Below are 23,956 nucleotides of genomic sequence, written 5' to 3' on the forward strand. Positions count from 1 at the left end.
CGGGCACGCCTCTGGCAAGGGGAACGATGCCCAAGACAACCAAACTCATGATACTTGGACATACCCCAAATCACAGCTCTCTCTCTCTCTCTCTCTCTCTCTCTCCCTCCCTCCCTCTCTCGCAGACGAAGGTGAAAAAAGGAGCACACTGATTTTTTTTTGGCCAACCCTCAACTTTGCCCAAATAAAAATGATGAGTTGAAGCGAACCCATATCGTCCCCGGCACCAACTAGTTCTTGGCCGACCAGGCTCGTCGACATGATGGTTTTCTTTTGTTTCAATAATGCATCTTTGTGTCCTTGTTTTTGAGTCCGGTGATGCTATCTCTCTCCCTGTCTCGGAGGAGATGCGCTGGACTGGTGTGTGTGCGCGCATGGAATGCATATTGTCCACGTACTGTCCGTCCATGTGTGCTTACCTTTCTTTGGCTTCCAGAACTCAACTCAACTGAGCTGAAATATGTGTGTGTGCTTTCACCATTGAACTGAACCGATATGCTACAACTATGTCTCCAGCCATAATTGTTACTGATATATTGGTATAACATGATGCATTTTCACAGCCTCCACATAGTTTGTTCGGATGGGGACCGGGTTCGGCTCGATTATGTTGGGGCCGGTTCGGGTGTGTGAACCATCATAAATTTTCGACCCAAAAAGAGATTTATTTTTTTTAGATAAAGAAGCGAAGTCATGAAAGCCCGAGGACGAAGAGTAGACTTTCTTCTTCTAGTATTACGGACGTCAATCGTACTTCTATGATGTGATCCCTACCATATTAATTCTCCGCCCCATTAGCTTAAAACCCTACCATGCCAGGATTCCGTGCCATGGCAGCTGATTTCTCTACCACCCCACTCGAAGGCTCTGCCATGGTTGCCGTATTGACGGAGTACCATGAAGGTTTCACCGCCTTCTCTTGTGATGTCACCGGCGTCTCGGTGCCAACGACGGTCCTCATACCCGACAGAGACCAACAGCATGGTCCTGTCAGCCTTTTCACCCCTGGGCCGACATTCTAAGCATGAGCCACGCACCCGAGTGTGCACGGGTAGCTCATGTTCGGTTTCCACCTATGTCATGCTTCGCTCTAAGTGATGCCGCTCCAGCTGCATGTAGGCAAGTAGTTCAGGATGTGCACCGCCGTCTTTACCGCTCATCCCACAACATGACCGGAGCACTCATGCTTTTCAGCAATCTTCATGCCATTTCCATGACGTTCTGATTCCACCGCTCCACCACATCATTCTGTTGTGGTGAGTGCGGTGTTCTGGTGTGGCTCAGTGGCTGCTATCCGCCTATCCCCGTCCTCGTTGCAGAACTCCGCAAACTCCAGTGAATTGAACTCACCACTGCAGTCTGATTGGCACACCATCATTTTCATGTTCACTTCATTCTCTCCGAGTGCCCTCATTTTCTTGAAGAATTCCAGGGCTTCGTGCTTTGTTACGAGAACTTCCAACCACAAGTATTGACTATGACCGTCAACAATGAGAAGTAAATACTTGTTACCTCTTGGAGTCATTGGAGATTACCGTACGTGAGCTCAAACCGCTTCTTCGTTGTTTTGCAAGTAGACAGATCAGCGTCATCGGGTTGAGGGACACCTAGTAGAGACGGATTTGAATCCGCCTCACGCATGCCAGCACGAATCTTTGCCAATCGAATAGGCTCATGACGTCGTCCTCGACCACCATCTTCAGGCCAATTTCATCTAGCTGCCTAATGTTGCTCTGAAGCCGAGGTACGAAGTACACCTCAGACAGCACCCTTTGGGCGCCGTTCTTCCACTCTAACAACATGGATCCAAGACCCTGGATCTCATCAATTACAAAGCCATCTCACAATTTTATTGTACCTTTCACGAATTCAGTGAGGAAGGTGAACATGAATCGCGACCCCTTCATGTGGTTGCCGGCCTCTGTATCGAGGAACAAGCGGTCGTCCAAGGACACCACGGGGGTCGACACATTTTTGGCTCAGGAACACACACACTCCTTTGTATCGCTTATTATGGCCTCAGCTGGAAGTGCTGCCATGGTAGCCGTTTTGGTTGCCAGACTCACTAGAAACTCTGTAATGTCAGAGGTTTTGCCACCAATGAGGGAGAGAATTTCTTATTTGGCCCTTTCTTAAAGTTTGGTTCCCTATTTGGCCCAACTTTTTATTTTCTTCCCCTTTTGGCCCGCAAATTTCATTTTGTTCCCTATGTGACACTTTTGTCGGTTTTGTCTAGTAACAGTGTTAAATCTAACCTGAAAAGACCGTTTTATCCCCAGTGTAGTATGTGAACATATTATTTACATACAAAGACAACGGTAATGTGATATATTTTGTCCTGTTTGAATAAATAAATAAATAAGTGTTGGCACAAGCCTGACCTCGAGGCTGCAAACGATGTGTATTTTTTGGCGTGCAGCCGATTGCTTTCCGGCCAATCAAGCGTAAACATGCTTCCATCTCAAAAAAAAAAAGCGTAAACATGCTAGTACACAACAAGCAACAAACAAGTAGACAGGCAGCTGGATTGATTCTCTCGTGCTGTACACGCACGTAATACAACATGAAGCAGGCAGGCGGATTTCAGCCGGAACCTCACGCATGGGTAGCTAACTTAAATAGGCTATAAGCTAGCGATCAACTCGCCGGTACTAACTCGGGCGAGATAGAACAACACGAGACGCCGAGATTTAGTGGCGATAGGTGCGATTGAATGTCTTTGTATTAATCTGAGTAGATTACACGCATATATATAGCAGTAAAAGCTAGTTATGCGAGTCCTAATTGATCTATTTGGTGGACGAGGTCTTCTTATCGTGGTTAATTCTAACTAAAAGTATTCATATAACTAATAATAATAATATGATGAAATGCCGCCATCCACCGAAGAGTAAATAGCATAAAACTACTACAATTCGGGCTAGGGTTTCAAAAAACTACCGAATTTATTTATTTACCGAATTCGGGCTAGGGTCCCCAGATTTGGTAGTTATCAGCGAAAAAATAAATTTGATAGTTTTTTGGAACCCTAACCCGAAGTATAGTAGGTTTATGCTATTTACTCTCCACCGAAGCACCCCTTCTCTATCATTTTTGTGACATACTATCATTAGGGGCAAAATTGTCTTTGCACATGCTAGGTAACATCTTTGGATGGAAAATGGATGAAAGTGTCATATAAGACGCAAAATGAAGTTTAAGTGTCAAATAAGGAAAGAAAAAGTTTATTGGACCAAAAAGGAAACCAAATTTTAAGAAAAGGTCAAATAAGGAATTCTCTTCCAATGGAGCTCGTGCCGTGACATGAACTTACTGCGATGGAAGCCGGATTGGCCCTCGAATGTGCCAAAACCGTTGCCATGGCAGCATTAGCTGTCGGTGCCAGTGCACCCGTCGGCTCCAGTGTGGTGATGATGTTGCCAACCACCACGAGTAGCAGTGCAACGTGAATTTTGAGAGAAGCAACATGAATTGTGCCATTCTGTCCACGTGTCCCTGCTTCTCAATCTCAAGACATGCAGGAGTACTAGTCAGTGCAACTGCAGGGCCAGCATTTACATATTGGTGTTCATCATGCAGTCCAAGATATTGATCTTTTCACTGATGTGGCTTCAAAGGAACAGCGACTTGGAGTGAAATCTTCAAAAAGTACACGGTATCTTATATTTCAAAAACTCTGTTCCGTTGTATCTAGTATCGTTGTTATCGTTGTTATAAATCGAACAAACAAGCAGGGGGTAAACTAAAAACGAGATCAAAATTAGATAAGAAAAAACATACGCCCAATTCTGAAGCTCTTTGTATGAGAGCAACCATTGCCTCTTCTGGCTGTGGAGCAGTATAAACTGGAATTCCTTTCTAAAAACAACAATGTTGACGGTAACAGAAGATGCCACAAATTCTTTCATGCATCTGCTTCACATCGGTACAGAAAAGTTAAGATGCCACAAGTTCTTTCGCTTTTTGATCATTAGCAAGATGGAAGCCGAGATCGCCTACAGGGAGCCGGTCGTGGGCCAGCCCAGTAGCCATGTAGTTTCATAATGCTGACATCATGCATGCGTATTTTTCTTTTTCACTTTTGCTTGCATTTTGAAAATAGTAAATACATTTATCATGAAAAAATAGTTATTTTTAAGTGTTCATTGCACATTAAAAAATTTTCATGCAGTGTAAAAAATATTGGCTCAACATTTAGAAATTATTTGTACCATTCAAAAAAACGAATGTGACATTTAAAAAATGTTCATGTGTTTCAAAAAAATATTGTAAGTGATATTTTTAAACAATGTAAAGAAATGTTCGTGTAAATCAAGAAAGTTTAATTCCAAAAAAATTACATCACATTTTAAAATATTCACGTATTTCACAAAAAAAATTGTGACATTTAATTTTTTTTATAGAAAGTTAAAAAATGTTTCAATATGTATTGGAAAAAATTTATACATATTTAAAAAATCAAAACACGTTTGAAAAAAATGTTTATCCTGTTTTGAAGAAAATATTGTAAGTGATATATATATATGTGTGTGTGTGTGTGTGTGTGTGTGTGTGTGTGTGTGTACAATAAGTATGAAAAAGTTGACATCAAATAATATAGTTGCAAAAAAATGTTAATGATGTATTTGAAAAAAATGTTAATGATGTATTAAAAATGTTAATGATGTATGTGAAAATATTAAAACATGTATAAACAAATTGACAAATTGTTCCAGATGTATACGAAAAATATACAATGTGTATGAAAAATTAGACATTTCTGAAAAAAGAAGAAGGAAAGAAAACCGGTGAAAACCAGAAAAAAAAAAAGAGGAAAAGTAAACGCAAAAGAAAACCTGAAGAAAATAGCTGCAAAAAAGTGAAAACCCATGATTAAAAATCCACAGAAAAAATCCTCGTGTGCAGCTACAGTATTGGGCCGTCAGTAGTGCTGCGGTTTATTCGAGACCTATTAGGACCCGGGCCGAGAAATAGTATTTGCGCACAGTCCACGCTAGCTTTGAAATCTTGATGCCACCTTCAACAATCAGGAAATTACAGACGCGTTTCTTGCGATGAACACTCCCACAAAGTCCTGCCCTGGATGATTTTGGGCCGGGATTCTATTGTAGATTCTCGCCCATCGTCCAACTGGCTGCTTTCTTGTGGGAAAATCTATCTCAAAAAACATCCTTTACGTGCTCATCTCCTAAACTGCTGCTGCAAAGCCAAAGTCCCAACCCTCATCATCAACTGGACTTTTGAATAGCCTTTGATTCCGTTTGCTGGGAATCCCTGCTACACATACTAGCCACCGCGGTTTCCTTACAAGACGGTGTAGCTGGGTTGAAAAATCTGCTCACCACAAGCAAAAATGTTGTCCATATAAATGGTTGTCCTACGCTGGCGGAGCTATGTGTTAGGAAAATGGGCCATGACCCGCCCAGTAAATAGCAATACAATGTACGATTGCGAGTTGACTGAGTCATGCGGGTGAAATAGTTGGTCTTCCTTTGTACCGGTTGTCCAACTTTGCTTGCGTAGCTCCACCACTGCTATCGTGGATTGACTGCAAACAAGGGCTTCGCCAAGGTGACCCCCTCTCTCCATACTTTCTCATCATTGTTGTTGATCTCCTCAAACGTTTGATTGACAGGCATCAAATGAACAACAAGTTCTCAGCCCATTAAGCGACAACTTACCTTGTCCCGTTCTTCAATATATGCTGCCGACACACTTATTCTGCTCCGTGCAATGCCCTCCCTAGCTAAAAACGTTGCCCCTCTCTAGCTAAAACAATGAAAAAATCCTGACAATTTTGTGCTAGTGAGACTGGGTTGCAACTCAATTTCCACGAAACAATGTTTTGTACCCTCAATGCCGATCTTGCCAGAACTCTTGCTTCCACCCAAACTTACCTAGGCCTACCGCTCTCACCAATCAAGCTACCAATCTCGGCGTTCCAACCGATCATTGACACTTCGATTGATTCCTATCTGGCTGGCAAGTCTTACTTCTCACCAAAGGCGGACGACTGATATTGTTCTATGTTGTCCTTGACTCTCTCCCTACTTATTTCATGGAATCTTTCATGTTTCCCAAAATTCTCATTGAAAGGCTTGATAAAAGACGGTGTTGCCTTCTCTGCCCAGACAAGGACATTTGCTTTGGGCCACAATGCCTTGTAGCATGGGACAAAATTTGTACTCCCAGATCAAAAGGGCGACTAGAGGATAAATCCATTCATGCAAAAAATATTTGCCTCACCCTCAACGTTGAAATTTTCTGAGACATTCTTGCATTCCAAAGACCTACCTTGGAAGCAATGGATGATGCATCACTCTCCTTTCCCAGTCTCTTTAGGCCAGAGTGCTTCTTACTTAGCTAAGATTTTCCACAAACACCTAGATTCTTTCAGGGAAATCACTCATAGCATGGTAGCAAACGGAAAACCAACATTCTTCTGGTTAGATAAATGGTTGCTTCTGAGACGCTCACCACCGCCTTCCCAACAATCTGTTCCCACCACCTAAAGCAGCATGTCATGGTGCATTCAATCATGGATGAAGAAATCAGTTCTGTCCTGTATGATAGGCTAACCGTGATGTTGCCGATGAACTTTCTGTGCTTTGTGCTTTACTGCAGGGCATCATTATTTCATGTTCTCCAGACATGTCCGTCGCATACACGACCATCTACAACAGCACAACTGCTTCGGACCTAAAGCTCATTTGGACCAATCGGGCTCCAAACAAGGTGACAATCTTTGACTGGCTGTTCCATAATGATTGACTCAACACGCAAGAGAATCTCCATATGAAAACGGTCCTTTACAACGACATATGCGCCCTACATGCCAAGTGCACCGAGACACGAGCCAATCTCTTCTTCCACTACCGGTTTGCAAGGGCAATTTGGTAAGCCACCGGTGTCGATCCTACTATGGTTACGCTCTCCAAAATTTGGTCCTCTACGCCGCATGCAGCTCTGCCTCCCTCGGTCATCGCCTTCATGATGATGTTGATCTTATGCATGATCTGGGATGCACAAAATTTGAGGGTATTCAGGCAGGTTTGGCTGCTGGTAAACATTATAATCTCTAACATTCTTGATGACCTCACTCTGTGGTCCAATATAGAGTAAAAACACCCGAGCTTAGAGGCCATGGCGGTCTGTGTGGCGTGATTTCACTTTTTTCAGGGTAACATGCGATTGTTCCCAAAACTATCTCATGCAATGAAAATTCTGGTGGGGAACCCCCTTGATTTTTTTTAGAAAAAAATTGCCATTCCGGACGTCACGGAATAGCAATGCTTCTTCCATTCAATATATTCATCCTAATATAGTCTCGGGTCTACATTTTTTTCAGCGAGAGCCCAACATGAGTCTGTTGCATATTACAACACACGCCTTTTTAATCCACCACCAGAGAAGCCTAGACCATTCGTCGAGGCCCTAAACGCTTTCCTCGCGAGCAACTAAACACGAAGAATGTAGCTGAGTCCAAGGACATGCATGGCAAACTAAGTGACACGGTTGCTGGGCATGAGTTGTGCCACAGTCGGGCTACGACAACAGGCTCAGAGTTTCCGCGGATGAATCTGCCCAATGGCTAGGAGCGGCTCCTACCAAAGCCACACACATGCTGGAGAGGACGAGGGCCGGGAGGAGGTCTCCTGAGGAGGACATGATACAGTGTCTCGAGAGCATGTTCCATAATAATTGGCTGGGCTCCACTATCATCAGAGACAAGGGAACACAAATTAACAGCATCCCAGTGCAACGAAAAGAAAAGACCAGCATCGATCACATCTACCCCAACTTGCTTGCTTGCTCGCATGTTCTACCTCTGCTTTGCTTTTGCATCCATGATTCCCTCTCTTGCATCAATTAACTACTCCGTACAAGTGATTTGTTCGACCGGTGTATAAGTAGTCTCCTGACACTCTTCATGAAACGATTCCTTAATGAACACATCCAGCAAATATCCAGCACATATTTGGAAGCCTGGCTGGCTGGGAAGCTCCATGTTAGCCGGCTAGCTGGATAGGACAAAACGAGCGGCTGGATCCGAACTGCCCATCCATAATCTACTTCCTTGATCCAAACAGCCAGTCTATACATACTACTTTATTGGGGGATTAGTTACTTACAGGAATCTTGAAGCAGCGTGAAACGTAGCACCTCTAAACGACTAGACTAAACAAACACTCTGACAAAGTAGTTCAACCTAGAATGTGCTACTAGCTCCTCTAGTCACCAGCGAGTCGGATACACCCATGACAGTCAGCCTAGATCCACCGTCTCAAATCTCCACTCCGGGTCTTTGAGCTGGGGCGTCCTCCAAACCAATTAATCGATTTCGCTCCCCTGCACGTCCATCGGCCGGTATGTTGGACTACTTCATCCTAAATGTTTTTCTGCAGTTAATTGTTGTAGTGTTCAAGAAAGCGTTTTTAAGCGACGGTGTTGAGCGATGCCAAAACGCTTTGCTTTTGTCCTAAGCGGTTGATTAAGACTTTTTTCTTAAATTTGGCCAGAATTTGGCTGTTTTTTACTGTTCTGCTTGTCTGCTTGCACAATAACAGCAATATGCTATTTATCTTATAATTAGGCTCTGTTCAGGAGCAAAATTTTGGCCACGTGATCTCTATTAGGTTATGTCTATTTGAACTAAACTCCATTTTAGTTGTTATTTTGCTTGCTATGTGAACCTGATGTATATGTGCTATGGTGTGAACTCTATTTTAAATGCTAATTTAATTAGCCATGTGCCATGTTTCTTATCTTTCCTGTGTATATAATACAAAAATCTGTCAATTCTAGCCAATTTAAAAAACGCTTATGCGAGCGACAGCTTGCTCTAAGCTTTGGCCTTCACCTTTGCTTACGCTTTCAGCTTTTTTGAACATTGGTTAATTGTCAGTACGTAGCATACTTCCCCGCAAAAAAGAAATTGTTTGTAGCATACACAGGCAACACGCATTAACCTACAAGTGATATCAATGTAATCTTGATTGCCATGCAGGAGCAATGGATGGATGGATCAAAGAGTTTCCGCCGTCTGTGCTACACTGGATCATCCGTGGGGGGGTCCTTTACAGCTTATACGGCCACCTTGCCCTCGTCCTGACGGCCGAGAGACGCCGGCATCAGGCCTTCGCCATGGTACCGTGGTGGGCTACCGTGTTGGCGGACATTATCGACAAATTCGTGATCGCCCTATTGTTTACTGGCGACAAAACGTCGCGGGAGCAGCAACTCTCTGCATTCTGGTTGCCGTTCCTCCTAATTCACATCAGTCGGCCGGACAACATCAGCGGTTTTTCCATTGAGGAGAACGTGTTTTCGCATGGCAAGGTGTTGAGTGCTTATGCTGTGATCTTGGGAGCCACTAATGTCCTGTACGTCAATGTAACTCTCTCCCGTCCCAATGTCGGGACCTTGGTGCTGGCGTCCTTCCTCGTGTTCGCATTGGCTATTTTCAAGTACCTGGAGAGGGCAGTTGCACAAGGGAGAGGCAACTTGAGCAGCATCAAGAGCTTAATCAAGAATAACCAGCCAAAGAGATTCAGTTTCCATCACTGGTGTCCATATGGGCCCCTGGATAATGATCAAGCCCTGCTTGTTGCTCACAGCATGCTTCATATCACCAAATGTGCGTTTTGTGACTGCTCATTGGATATGGATCCTCTCGATCGTGAAACCGGCAGAAAGATAATATCTTGTGGATGGGAGAGTATGTGCAAGGTGGTGGAGATGGAGCTCTCCCTCATGTACGACCTCATATACACCAAGGCAGTCGTCATCCACGCCTGGACTGGCTACATCACCCGCATCGTCTCCCCGCTAATCATCTGCACCGTGCTATTTCTGTTAAATGCTTATAACAGTGAATTCCAATCAGTAGAAGATATTGTTATCACTTACTTGTTGGTGGTCTTCACCTTACTACTGGATGTAAGATGGCTGCTGGGAGCACTAGGGTCGACCTGGGCATATACAGTCTTCAAAGACTCGAGATGGCAGTGGCTAAAGCATGCAGTTGTCTGTGATGGAAAATGGCACTGGATCCGTACCATTGTAGTGTTTATGGATTTGTCCCGACTGCCCTTGTTTTCTGGTTACTACCGTGAGCCACTGAGCACCTTGTTCAACATGAAACCGCCAAGTAACTACAGGTTGTGGCGAGGAATCATGGGCCAGTACAACTTGTTGCATGAGTGCACTCGTCACAAGGACTATCCAATAAGTGTAAGTAGTGTGATGGGCCTGTTGCTCCTCCAACAAGAGGAGAGCATGATGCAGCACGAATACCATGACATCCATGGCTTTAAGATTCCACAAGATTTGAAGGGTCTGTTGTTTGAACGCATACGGGAAAAGTTGAAATTATCATACACACGGCCCCGCAATGTTGAGGAGGAGGAAGAAGAGGGAGAAGAAGTTGTGCAGTTCGATTCTGATGAGTTGCAAGAGGTCATTCTTATCTGGCACATGGCCACGGACATTTTCCTTCAAAAGGCCACCTTTGCAGATGAAGAATCTCAAAAATATGTGAAGTTGATCAGCAAGCTGTCTGATTACCTGGTGTTCCTCGTGGTTTTACACCCCAGCATGCTACCGGTCCGTAAGCTGCCAAGCAAGTACAAAGAAACCAGCAAAGAGTTGAAGGAATTGTTGAGTGTTGAAAACAGGCCTGCTAGTTGCAAAACAAGAAAGCAGAAGCTTGCCTTTATCCTGGAACAAATGGAGAAGCTAGTTTTGAACGGCAATGGAGATGGCAGAAATAGTACTAGTAGCATTGTCCTGTCGGATGGTTATCAATATGCCCGTGTGCTATGAAGATGTTTTGCCAAAGGGGGGTATATCGACCTAGTTGAGAAGATGGGGGAAAAGTCCCGCCGAAGATTTCAGAAGTTGATGCCGAGATTGTGTTCTTACTCTGAGTTGGTCACCGATCAAGAACTGTTGAATCTCATCTTTGATGCATGGGTGCTTTTGCTCATGAATGCATCCAAATGGTCTAGCAGGGATTCCCATGCCAAGCAGCTCGGCTGTGGCGGTGACCTCGTAACCATCGTGTGGATCATGACAATACATGCCAACATATTTGGCATCCAAGAGGAAAATAACGGGGTATGTTAATTAGTAAAGCTCGTTGGTATGTTCCAATCATTTGCCTTGTGTCCCTATCTCCCTTCTCTTTACCTTTTTGAATTGGCTACTCATGTGTTATGATCTCACGTATTTGTATTTTTGTTCACTGTTTTGTTTGGAATTAGCTGTTCTTCGCCAGGTTGTCAGTGTAAGTCTTCTGCTCCTCCATGTCAGGAGGCTACATTCAGGATTGTAAGCAAAAATAATAATATCAATGTTCTACATGAATTTAGTGCTTTGCATGTTGCTGGAGTGACGGACAAATTGCATAGGGTAGTTCCTTTATTAATAAGTTATAAGCTTCTTTTTTTGGCCAGGGAGTAACAATGTTAGTAATTCATTTCTTCGCCAACCTACAAAATAAATGTGTGGTTCTAGTTATTTTCATTAGCATTGAATGGTGACTGGTAAGCGACCGAGAGCATGAGCGAGAGTGAGACCGGAAGCACGCAAATCTCGCCACCATGATGGAGCGTGACATTTTCTACTATAGCTAGTGATGCCGTGTTATGGACGATGATGTGATTGTGGTGGGGGGAGCGGTGGAGAACGATTTCCCTATCCCGCTTACTTCAATTCCGATCTAGGTGGTCAGACCATAGTTCCGACGATGTAGACAACTATGGCAGTTGCCGATTGCTATCTGTGAGTGAACCGGCACAAGTCACACAAGGTGAGGCGCGTCGCCGCTCCCCTCCATTGGTGGGGTGGTAGTATCCGCCATTCCAAGGCAGGGAGCGCCATTCGGCGTAGCATGGAGTACTAGCTGGCATGACTTTCGGAAGATCCATTATCATTTATCAAGATGGCGTTTAGAGCACCACTTCATTTATGTGGTGAAAACTCATGTTCTCGCCTTCATTGGTTGGGCTCATCAACGACAAAATTGAGTCGTTACCTTGTTGAAGGTGCCGTCCCCTTGCTGATGTGTTAACCATAATTGGTAGTCTCGGCAACTAGGATAAATCCTTGTTTTTGTCGTATCCGGCGTATATCCTTTCTTGGAAGTGGTGTTGTTGAAGAAGTCAACTTAGTCATAGGTATTAAATTCATATCTTGTAATGGGTCTATCGTAATTGTGCTTGCTTGTCATGTACACCTTATATTTCTAAATATAAGACGTTTTGGCAGTTCAACTTTAATGTAATCGTGCTTCGTATCTTATAATGGGTCTATCGTAATTGTGCTTGTCATATACATACATCTTATGTTCCTAAATATAATACGTTTTGGCAGTACAACTTTAACATAATTGTGCTTGTTATGGGCCTATCGTAGTTGCGCTTGTTATGTACATACTATGTTTCTAAATTCAAATCAAAATGCCAAAACATCTCATATGTAGGAACAAAGTTAGTACTTTGCTTATTGAGGTCTTCGGCCTCTTGTCTTGCATAAACTTTATTAAAATTGGTTATGTGCATCACAATGATGCAAAGGCCGGGGGTTCAACCTCCTTTCCGAATTGTATTTAATTATTTTGTAGTTGTAATATATTTACTGAACATAAGTAGCATAATACAATGAAAATTTACATGCATGATTGTACGTTCAGATGAGTCATTTTCACGCAGTTGGTTGCCATGCTAAAATGGTATATTTGCATCTTAAGAGAAATAGGCTAATGAACATCATCTTTTTAGTTACATATAGAATTATATGATAAAAATAAGTAGCATGTAGGATGACAACGCACCGATTATTATAAATGCAAGCAAGCAACACACTATTTACATGCATGAAGTGTCACCTGTCACTGTAGTATCATCATCAGACGTCAGTCCCATGGTCAGACAGCAAGCGTTAACTGATCACATCCATCTTCACCAGAAGCTCTAAAGTACGCATTACATGGTCAAAATGAGATCAATGCCATAACAACTTCTTTTTTAGATAATAACAACTGCCATCTTGTTGGCTTATTCATGCTTTGCTTGCGCCCTGACGTCCGTCTGAGTTTTCGGCGTCTCGTCTTTCCGGGATACATGAGGAATACAGTGGCAACAATGGCCAGAAAAGCATTAAACGAGAAATACAAACAAGCTCCCCTCCTCTCGCAAAAAGAAATACAACACATTTCACCTTGCTGCCCGATTCACATCGCAGGCGAAGCACTTCCAAACTGCTTGCAGCATTTCTGTAAACCATGTGCTTGCCCTGGGAAGATCTAGAAACCAATCAAGAGCCCCGGCTTGGGGTCACACTATCAGTATAGCTACTTCAGTGTCAGCTTCCAACTGTATAATGTTCCCAAAAAATGTCACTTCTTGAGCAACCTCAGTACATCGCCGATGAGATGCAGGGAGCCAGTAACAAGGACCTACACACAAGCATATCATCAGCGTCATGTGTGACATATTAGCTTGCAAACATAACAAGGGCAAGATACATGTCTTCCTGATTACGTACAAGAGATAGAGCTATAAATATGTGCGGTGCCATGTCGAAAGGATAGAAAATTAAACATATTATGAGGCATTAATCGTGCTCTAGAAGCACAAAGCAATGCAAAAATGCTAGCTAGTTATGGATGTTTTGTACTATAAATTTTAGAAAAGTTAGTCTGAGAGAAGCTTTCACCTGATAAGAAGTGGATGGATCCTCTACAGCATTTTTCCTTAGCCACTCAATTGCTAGTGGCAGTGATTCAAACACTAGGCTAGTCTCGCCAGAATCCGTGCTGTTTGAACCTGCATCATTTACTCACAATTTAATATAGGGCATCATCTTCAGCCTGACCATGCATTGTTACAATTAGAAAACCACAACGCAGTAGTAGAAGTGGTACAAATTGTTAAAACAGGGTTGTGCTCTTTGTAGTTCTCATAATGTATAGGGGCTTCTTTGCATATTTCCCTCGCATGTATATGTACTGCTGGCCCCGTGGAATAGAAGCTCATTTCATAACACAAGTGACTAAAGCTTGTAACATAATGTATAAGCAACCAAGTTCAGGCGAACCTTTATTATCATCATTAAGTAATTTCTCCCACACTGCTTGGAGAGATAGCTGCCATGACAAATCAATTTGCTCAGGCCCAGCAGGTGCTGATGCCTTAGAACCAAGCTTATTGTGTTGTGACTGATTTGGCACAAATAGGGCCAGATCAAAGTGCACCCCTGAACAAAATGAGATAGCAATACATAATGTTCAGTTAGCTGAAAACTGGAACAAACAGCAAACTTGAAAGAGGGCTAAGCAGTAAGCAATGCAGTAAGTTTGGTTTGAACTGAAGTTGCCAAGAGAAGTACAATATCATGCAAAAAAAAATCATAAATGAGCGCACATGAGCATTTTCAACAGAAAGTGTTTCAACTTACCATTTTGAGTTGCAGTATCAACGAGATGTGGAAGCAATCTCATAGGATCTCTCACAGACATGCAGTTGAATAGAAGAATCTGCAATGTGTCCCAAAGAAGATACCGGTATGAGGGAGAAGACTGAAATGATACATGCAAAAGCAAGTCCACTCAAACATGATAATACTAGACAGGCTGTGAGAAATACCTTCCGAGATTTGCTGCAAGTCTGAGACTGCTCCTTGGTAGCATGGGAAAACCACCTCGCACATATTTCCATACTTTCAGGGCTGTGTGCCCCATCCAAATAGAATACCAAAGAACTATCCCGATCCTTCTCTTCTGAATTTACTTGTGAATCTGGAACAATTTGCGCTCGGCCTTGCAAAGAAGCACTTGACAGCCCTCTAATGAACTGATCTGGTAAGGGATCCTGAACTCCACCATAGATGAACTAATTATGATACCGTCTTTGTTTTTCGGAGAAGCAACATGAATTGACAAGACTTACAGTGTGGTTGAGTGGCATTCTGTCCACATGTCCCTGCTTCTCAAGCCATGTACTAGCGAGTGCGACTGCAAGGCCAGCATTTTCATATTGGTGTTCACCTTGCAGTCCAAGATGTTGATCTTTCAACTGATGTGGCTTCAAAGGATCAACGACTTGGAGTGAAATCTTCAAAAAGCACAGAGTATAGTATTTCAAAAACTGTATTCCATTGTTTCTAGTATTGTGGTTACAAACAACAAGCAGGGCAGCAACCAAAAAGGAAATGAAAACGGATAGAAAAAACATACGCCCAATTCTGAAGCTCTTCGTTTGAGAACAACCATTGCCTCTTCTGGCTGTGGAGCAGTATAAGCTGGAACTCCTTTCTGTAAACAACAATGTTAATGTTAACAAAAGACGCCACCAAGATACCAAACATAATAGGAAATTTCTGTGAATAACAATGTTAACATGGTATAGAACAACTTCTTGGGAAAGTAATATATTGTATTTTCTGAACTACAAACACCATCAGTTACAAAAAAAAGGGGGCAATATATGTAACATGTTGTAGAACAACTTCTTGGGAAAGTAGTCATAAGAAAACCTTGAAAATTCCAGCCTTCTCCCCAGCAATTTCACCAAGCGTATTTCCTGCTCATCCGCAAAACAACAAACATGTTAGCATGGGACTAATTTTCCTAATAAAAGGGTTACTTCAATTGTCAGTTTCATGACTAACCAAGAATTTCCATATGATCATATCCAAGAGAGGATATTCCACAGACTACAGGAGATTTAACCTGCAGAGATCCAAATTCAGACAACGGTCATGCTCTAATTTGACTGTTTTTAGTGTATAATTCTGCCGAGCTGAGAAGGGTTCAGAAGAAATAGAAGCTAAACTTGAATGCTTGAATACTAACAAGAATCAAGAACTTAGATGGACCTAAATGAATATATCCCACACTCCTATTATAGTTTGGAACTCAGGGTGCAGATTAAGGTGAACAAGGCCGGCAAGAGACTTAAATGGCATAGTTCAAGATTCTTCTTTTGTTTTCTAGACAAAATGAGCACATTACTGGAGAAGAGTCACATACCACATTAGTTGCATCGAACTTCCCTCCAAGACCAACCTCGAGAAGAGCTACATCTACCTGTTTGAGGCAAGAAAAAGGTGTGAGTAGATCAATAATGTTCTTCTAAAAATGCATACGCGGAGCCTGACTTAGAAATCTCAAAATGAATATGTGATAGCTGATCATCACATAGGTTTTGTACCTTAAAATCATAGATTGTAGCACAATGCTATGCAAGTAAAATAGTGAAGAAAAGGGAACATTGCATGGAGTAATCTTATTCAGGCTAGATTTATGTAATGACTGAAAACAAACCAGTAGGGACAGAGTATGGAGTATTTTCTGTCTATTCTACCTGCTCAGCAGAAAATATCTTGAATGCGAGCAAGGCCATGAACCTGAAATAGGCTGGCATGGGAATATCATCATCAGTCTTCTCCTGGAGAGTGAAGATACGCACATTTGTCTCATTATCCACCAGTTACATAATTAAAGCAGCACGAAAAGACAAGACATCTATGTTTCATCACTCCTATGCACCTGGCACAGAGTTCCATCACATGAAAGACAACAAATTTGGACATGTACCTTCAGTTTATTCCAGCAGCACCAGAAGTACTTCAGAAACTTCTCTTCAGAAATATCCACCCTGGTTGCATCACAAGTTAGGGGCCAGGTTAGTGCACGCATAATACCTAGGCATAGTGATAAGCTAAATGTAAAGAGTGGTGCAGCACATTTGCATACAAAAAGATATTGTGAATAATTACGAGGAGCTATCGTTATCACTTATCAACACCAGGTTAGCACATGCATGGTACCTAAGCATAGGACAAGCTAAATTTAAACAAAGTTCACTGTCGGGTGTTCCACTACAGTTCTCATTAAAAAAAGACAAAAGTAAAAGGGCTGTGCAGCACATTCGCATGTAAGAAATTATTGCGAATAATAACAAGGAGCTGTCATTATCACTTATCAGCACCATATTAAGAAAAAATAAGAGCAAGAACAATTGACGAAGAAATTACCCATCTAGCCGGAACCGCTCCCGGACATCCATCAAATGCGGTGAGGTGAAGAGCCCGGTACGGAAGCCACAGGATCGCAGGATTGACTCCGTGAATGTGCATGTCGAACCCTACAGGAAACGTTCCATTGTGTCGTCACATACTACCATCACAGGGAAGCCAAGGACTTGATTAATCGCGTCATGTGGCATTCAGCAATTTTCAACCAACCAGGAGAGGTCTGTAACTGGTTACACACCGCACCACGGTACCAAATAATTAGCAGTAAACTATTGGTTGGGTAAAACTTGAATGTTGCACATTAGTTGCTCAAATTTCAGCACCAAATTGGAATGCCCCGATCATTACTTATGAAGTTTCTGAATCACAATGGAAATGAAAGCACATACTACAGAACCTGACACTCTAAATGGAGCTGGGGAGTTGCTCTTATGAGGTGATTTACCTTTCCTTTGGTGCCGGCGACATGGATGACCTTCATCCGCGCGATGGGCTCCTCCAGCTCCAGAATCTGAAGAACCAAATCCGCCCTATAGATCAGACAAGACATCCCCACCCACATCGCGATTCAGGAGGAGCAGGAGGAGGGAGTACCTGGAGGTAGCGGCCCATGAGGTCCCACTGGTTGCCGCGGTTGCCGGTGTCCGCGCGCACCTTCTGCGTGATGAGCGACGAGAGGCGGCCCAGCACCTCCTCGTACTCCCGCTCCGCCACGCCACCTGCAGCCCCAATCCCCACCACACCCCCACGTAGCAGCCATCAGTGGAGTACAGTTGACAGGCGCATCCCACCCAGCAAGCAAGCACCCCACGACTACGCGATCGAAGGGCAGGGCTGCTCACCTGCGTGCAGCGCGGCGGCGGCGGTGGTGGAGGAGGACTCCATGGCGCGAGAGAAGATGCGGCGGGTGCGGGGGGAGGAGAAGGAAGCGAGCGGCGAGGAGAGGAGGAGGCGGCGGCGCGCGGCCGATGTGGGGGTGGGTGGGTAGGTGGTGGTGACACCGTGGTGGGCCCCGCATCGTTCGCTGGTCGTCAGACAGACAGACACAGACAGAGTTCGCTTTGACCCCGTGGACTCTGCCTGCCTCGCTGACGAGCGGGCCCGATTCCGCGCGACGATCTGCCGCACCTTTGATACCGCTTTCGACTTAGGGAGGCGTACTCCAGAGCATTTTACGTGAGACGACGCCTTCGCTCGGAGATGATGCACTATTTGGTCATCTGCATGAGTTTGTGTATATCTACTTGAAACCATATGCAGGGTTCTAAAAAATAGAGGGGCAAGAATTGAAACCGGCTTAACCGGCAAGAATTGAACAGCACAGCGCAGGTAAAAGAACAACACAAGTAAAAACACGGAACAGGCATTTTTGAAGAGTAATTAATAGAGGGGACAAATTATGGCAACTTCTCAAGACTTTCGGCTTTCACATCACAGCCAGCCAGCAGCGGCAAAATTTCGTGTTTTGACCCTTTTGCGATATAAAATCAGGATCTGACCCCGGTTTGGAATATTTTCGGGATTTGACCCTTTTACTACTGCCAGGGCCATTGACGATAGGGTTACACAACATACCGCCTGAGCCCCTGGCGGTATCGTGTGACGGAGGGGGACGGCGGCTGTTTGCCTGTGCTGACGTGGATAGTACCTTACCGCCAGGGGCCTTGGCGGTAGGCGGTCTAAACCTACCGTCAGAGCCACTGGCAGTAAGGTGTGGCAGGGTTTTGCTGTACAAACTTTATGTAACGAAATATGCAAGGATCCTGGCGGTAGGTTCACCCTACCGCCATAGGGGCTGGCGGTAGGATGTCTAACCCTACCGCCAGGGTGCCTGGCGGTAGGGTCCTCTGTTTTGTTTTTTCAAATTCATTTGGTTGCTTATTTTCAAATTCAATAACATCAATATCACAGCAAGTTTCACAAATATAACAACAATATATGAGCTCACATATTAATAAAGGTTTCACATAGCAAATATCAAACAGTTTACACATAGATTCATAAGTAGGAAATAGCAAATAGCAAACTTGTCCACATAGTTTGACAACCCCTACTAAAACATAGATGCATATCCAATAGACATCTTTATAGGTTGGATAAACCTCCCCCCCCCCTCGTATGTTAGGCCTGGCCGTGGAGACAGATACGGCAGCGGATCCACCGGTTCAGGTGGAGGCGGAACGCTGGTCGGCATCCGACCGTTCAAGCACTCCCACCTTGCCTTGCCAGCTGGAGTTTTCGCCTCCGCCCTTCCCCAGCTGATGATATCGAACGCCGATGCACTTGGGGGCGGCATCCTGACTCTCTCCTCCGCATTGCTCTCGAAGTAGATCCTCCGGCCCAAATTGCGCAGCTCCCAGTTGAAGTGCTGCTTGGCAACTTCAATGGTCGCTTCCCGGCGTTCACGGGAGATAGTTGGATCTCCCTCCTGTTGGAAATATGCCCTAGAGGCAATAATAAAAGCATTATTATTATATTTCCTTATTCATGATAATTGTCTTTATTCATGCTATAATTGTGTTATCCGGAAATCGTAATACATGTGTGAATAATAGACACCAACATGTCCCTAGTAAGCCTCTAGTTGACTAGCTCGTTGATCAACAGATAGTCATGGTTTCCTGACTATGGACATTGGATGTCATTGATAACGAGATCACATCATTAGGAGAATGATGTGATGGACAAGACCCAATCCTAAACATAGCACAAGATCGTATAGTTCGTTTGCTAGAGTTTTCCAATGTCAAGTATCTTTTCCTTAGACCATGAGATCGTGTAACTCCCGGATACCGTAGGAGTGCTTTGGGTATACCAAACGTCACAACGTAACTGGGTGACTATAAAGGTATACTACGGGTATCTCCGAAAGTGTCTGTTGGGTTGACATGGATCAAGACTGGGATTTGTCACTCCGTATGACGGAGAGGTATCACTGGGCCCACTCGGTAATGCATCATCATAATGAGCTCAAAGTGACCAAGTGTCTGGTCACGGGATCATGCATTACGGTACGAGTAAAGTGACTTGCCGGTAACGAGATTGAACGAGGTATTGGGATACCGACGATCAGATCTCGGGCAAGTAACATATCGATTGACAAAGGGAATTGTATACGGGGTTGCTTGAATCCTCGACATCGTGGTTCATCCGATGAGATCATCGAGGAACATGTGGGAGCCAACATGGGTATCCAGATCCCGTTGTTGGTTATTGACCGGAGATTCGTCTCGGTCATGTCTACATGTCTCCCGAACCCGTAGGGTCTACACACTTAAGGTTCGGTGACGCTAGGGTTGTAGGGATGTGTATATGCAGTAACCCGAATGTTGTTCGGAGTCCCGGATGAGATCCTGGACGTCACGAGGAGTTTCGGAATGGTCCGGAGGTAAAGAATTATATATAGGAAGTACTATTTCGGGCATCGGGACAAGTTTCGGGGTCACCGGTATTGTACCGGGACCACCGGAAGGGTCCCGGGGGTCCACCGGGTGGGGCCACCTGTCCCGGGGGGCCACATGGGCTGTAGGGGGTGCGCCTTGGCCTACATGGGCCAAGGGAACCAGCCCCAAGAGGCCCATGCGCCTAGGGTTTCAAGGGAGGAAGAGTCCTAGGAGGGGAAGGCACCTCCTAGGTGCCTTGGGGAGGAGGGATTCCTCCCCTTGGCCGCACCCCCCTAGGAGATTAGATCTCCTAGGGCCGGCGCCCCCCCCCCTTGGCCCTCCTATATATAGTGGGGGAGATGGAGGACTTCTTACCTTTTGCCTTTGGTGCCTCCCTCTCCCTCTCCAACACCTCCTCCTCCTCCATAGTGCTTGGCGAAGCCCTGCCGGAGTACTGCAGCTCCATCACCACCACGCCGTCATGCTGCTGCTGGAGCCATCTTCCTCAACCTCTCCTTCCCCCTTGCTGGATCAAGAAGAAGGAGACGTTACGCTGACCGTACGTGTGTTGAACGCGGAGGTGCCGTCCGTTCGGCGCTAGGATCTCCGGTGATTTGGATCACGTCGAGTACGACTCCCTCATCCCCGTTCTTTGAACGCTTCCGCTCGCGATCTACAAGGTACGTAGATGCATCTAACCACTCGTTGCTAGATGAACTCATAGATGGATCTTGGTGAAACCGTAGGAAATTTTTTGTTTTCTGCAACGTTCCCCAACAGTGGCATCATGAGCTAGGTCTATGCATAGTTCTTCTTGCGCGAGTAGAACACAATTTGTTGTGGGCGTAGATGTTGTCAACTTTCTTGCCGCTACTAGTCTTATCTTGCTTCAACGGTATTGTGGGATGAAGCGGCCCGGACCAACCTTACACGTACGCTTACGTGAGACCGGTTCCACCGACTAACATGCACTAGTTGCATAAGGTGGCTGGCGGGTGTCTGTCTCTCCCACTTTAGTTGGAGCGGATTCGATGAAAAGGGTCCTTATGAAGGGTAAATAGAAGTTGACAAATCACGTTGTGGCTTTCACGTAGGTAAAGAAAACTTTCTTGCTAGAATCCTATTTCAGCCACGTAAAACTTGCAACAACAATTAGAGGACGTCTAACTTGTTTTTGCAGCAAGTGCTTTGTGATATGATATGGCCAAAGTTGTGATGAATGATGAATGATATATATGGGATGTATGAGATGTTCATGCTATTGTAATAGGAATCACGACTTGCATGTCGATGAGTATGACAACCGGCAGGAGCCATAGGAGTTGTCTTTATTTTTTGTATGACCTGCTGTCATTGAGAAACGCCATGTAAATTACTTTACTTTATTGCTAAACGCGTTAGCCATAGTAGTAGAAGTAATAGTTGGCGAGCAACTTCATGGAGACACGATGATGGAGATCATGATGATGGAGATCATGGTGTCATGCCGGTGACAAGGTGATCATGGAGCCCCAAGATGGAGATCAAAGGAGCTATGTGATATTGGCCATATCATGTCACTATTATTATTTGATTGCATGTGATGTTTATCATGTTTTTCATCTTGTTTGCTTAGAACGACGATAGTAAATAAGATGATCCCTCATAATAATTTCAAGAAAGTGTTCCCCCTAACTGTGCACCGTTGCGACAGTTCTTTGTTTCGAAGCACCACGTGATGATCAAGTGTGATAGATTCTAACGTTCACATACAACGGGTGTAAGACAGATTTACACATGCAAACACTTAGGTTGACTTGACGAGCCTAGCATGTGTACAGACATGGCCTCGGAACACAGAAGACCGAAAGGTCGAGCATGAGTCGTATAGAAGATACGATCAACATGAAGATGTTCACCGACGTTGACTAGTTCGTCTCACGTGATGATCGGACACGGCCTAGCTAACTCGGATCATGTTATACTTAGATGACTAGAAGAGGGATGTCTATCTAAGTGGGAGTTCATTATAATTTGATTAGATGAACTTAATTATCATGAACTTATTCTAAAATCTTTACAATATGTCTTGTAGATCAAATGGCCAACGTAGTCCTCAACTTCAACGCGTTCCTAGAGAAAACCAAGCTGAAAGACGATGGCAGCAACTACACGGACTGGGTCCAGAACCTGAGGATCATCCTCATAGCTGCCAAGAAAGATTATGTCCTACAAGCACCACTAGGTGACGCACCTGTTCTCCCTGCAGAACAAGACATTATGAACGCTTGGCAGGCACGGACCGATGACTACTCCCTCGTTTAGTGCGGCATGATTTACATCTTAGAGCCGGGGCTCCAAAAGCGTTTTGAGAGACACGGAGCATATGAGATGTTCGAAGAGCTGAAAATGGTTTTCCAAGCTCATGCCCGGGTCGAGAGATATCAAGTCTCCGACAAGTTCTTCAGTTGTAAGATGGAGGAAAACAGTTCTGTCAGTGAGCACATACTCACTATGTCTGGGTTGCATAACTGCTTGACTCAGCTGGGAGTTAATCTCCCGGATGACGCGGTCATTGACAGAATCCTTCAGTCACTTCCACCAAGCTACAAGAGCTTTGTGATGAACTTCAATATGCAGGGGATGGAGAAGACCATTCCTGAAGTATTTGCAATGCTGAAATCAGCAGGGGTAGAAGTCAAAAAGGAACATCAAGTGTTGATGGTGAATAAAACCACTAAGTTCAAGAAAGGCAAGGGTAAGAAAACCTTCAGGAAAGACGGCAAGGGAGTTGCCTCGCCCGGCAAGCAAGCTGCCGGGAAGAAGCCAAAGAATGGACCCAAGCCCGAGACTGAGTGCTTTTATTGCAAGGAGAGTGGTCACTGGAAGCGGAACTGCCCCAAATACTTAGCGGACAAGAAGGCCGGCAAAGCAAAAGGTATATGTGATATACATGTAATTGATGTGTACCTTACCAGTACTCGTAGTAGCTCCTGGGTATTTGATACCGGTGCCGTTGCTCACATTTGTAACTCAAAACAGGAGCTGTGGAATAAACGGAGACTGGCGAAGGACGAGGTGACGATGCGCGTCGGGAATGGTTCCAAGGTCGATGTGATCGCCGTCGGCACGCTGCCTCTTCATTTACCTATGGGGTTAGTTTTAAACCTCAATAATTGTTATTTAGTGCCAAGTTTGAGCATGAACATTGTATCAGGATCTTGTTTAATACGAGATGGCTACTCATTTAAATCCGAGAATAATGGTTGTTCTATTTATATGAGAGATATGTTTTATGGTCATGCTCCGATGGTGAATGGTTTATTCTTAATGAATCTCGAGCGTAATGCTACACATGTTCATAGTGTGAGTACCAAAAGATGCAAGGTTGATAATGATAGTCCCACATACTTGTGGCACTGCCGCCTTGGTCACATAGGTGTCAAACGCATGAAGAAGCTCCATGCTGATGGACTTTTAGAGTCTCTTGATTACGAATCATTTGACACGTGCGAACCATGCCTCACGGGTAAAATGACCAAGACTCCGTTCTC

The 23,956-nt window shown here is 44.3% G+C and overlaps 2 protein-coding genes across 2 annotated transcripts in view; one reads left to right on the forward strand and one right to left on the reverse strand.

The window, feature by feature from the left end:
- LOC123101872 (cytosolic sulfotransferase 8-like) overlaps positions 1-234 on the forward strand; it is a 2,449-nt gene extending 2,215 nt beyond the window's left edge. Inside the window, exon 2 of the mRNA XM_044523129.1 lies at positions 162-234. Coding sequence (XP_044379064.1) covers positions 162-234 — 73 coding nt within the window. The remainder of the gene's footprint in view (positions 1-161) is intronic.
- A 12,775-nt stretch (positions 235-13,009) lies between these two features.
- Positions 13,010-18,063, reverse strand: LOC100049051 (folylpolyglutamate synthase). The gene is made up of 16 exons (XM_044528419.1): positions 17,883-18,063; positions 17,635-17,759; positions 17,486-17,551; positions 17,041-17,150; positions 16,601-16,661; positions 16,368-16,451; positions 16,034-16,090; positions 15,673-15,733; positions 15,538-15,584; positions 15,239-15,316; positions 14,952-15,116; positions 14,649-14,873; positions 14,461-14,539; positions 14,101-14,259; positions 13,720-13,829; positions 13,010-13,459 (listed from the first exon to the last, which is right to left on the reverse strand). The coding sequence occupies exons 1-16, from the start codon at positions 17,923-17,925 to the stop codon at positions 13,400-13,402; spliced, it is 1,530 nt and encodes a 509-aa protein (XP_044384354.1). The 5' UTR covers positions 17,926-18,063; the 3' UTR covers positions 13,010-13,399.
- Positions 18,064-23,956: the final 5,893 nt, after the last annotated feature.

The sequence above is a fragment of the Triticum aestivum genome, chromosome 5A (assembly GCF_018294505.1).
Source record: "Triticum aestivum cultivar Chinese Spring chromosome 5A, IWGSC CS RefSeq v2.1, whole genome shotgun sequence".
In the NCBI taxonomy this organism is placed as follows: Eukaryota; Viridiplantae; Streptophyta; class Magnoliopsida; order Poales; family Poaceae; genus Triticum; species Triticum aestivum.

What these genes read in the sequence shown, in the direction of transcription:
- LOC100049051 (XM_044528419.1), bottom strand. Translation starts at nt 17,925, where the DNA reads ATGGAGTCCTCCTCCACCACCGCCGCCGCCGCGCTGCACGCAG. An exon ending in GAGCGGTTCCGGCTAGATGG is followed by an intron (nt 16,662 to 17,040) that starts GTAATTTCTTCG and finishes TGATGCAACCAG; the next exon opens with GGTGGATATTTCTGAAGAGA. An exon ending in TGATCATATGGAAATTCTTG is followed by an intron (nt 15,585 to 15,672) that starts GTTAGTCATGAA and finishes GCGGATGAGCAG; the next exon opens with GAAATACGCTTGGTGAAATT.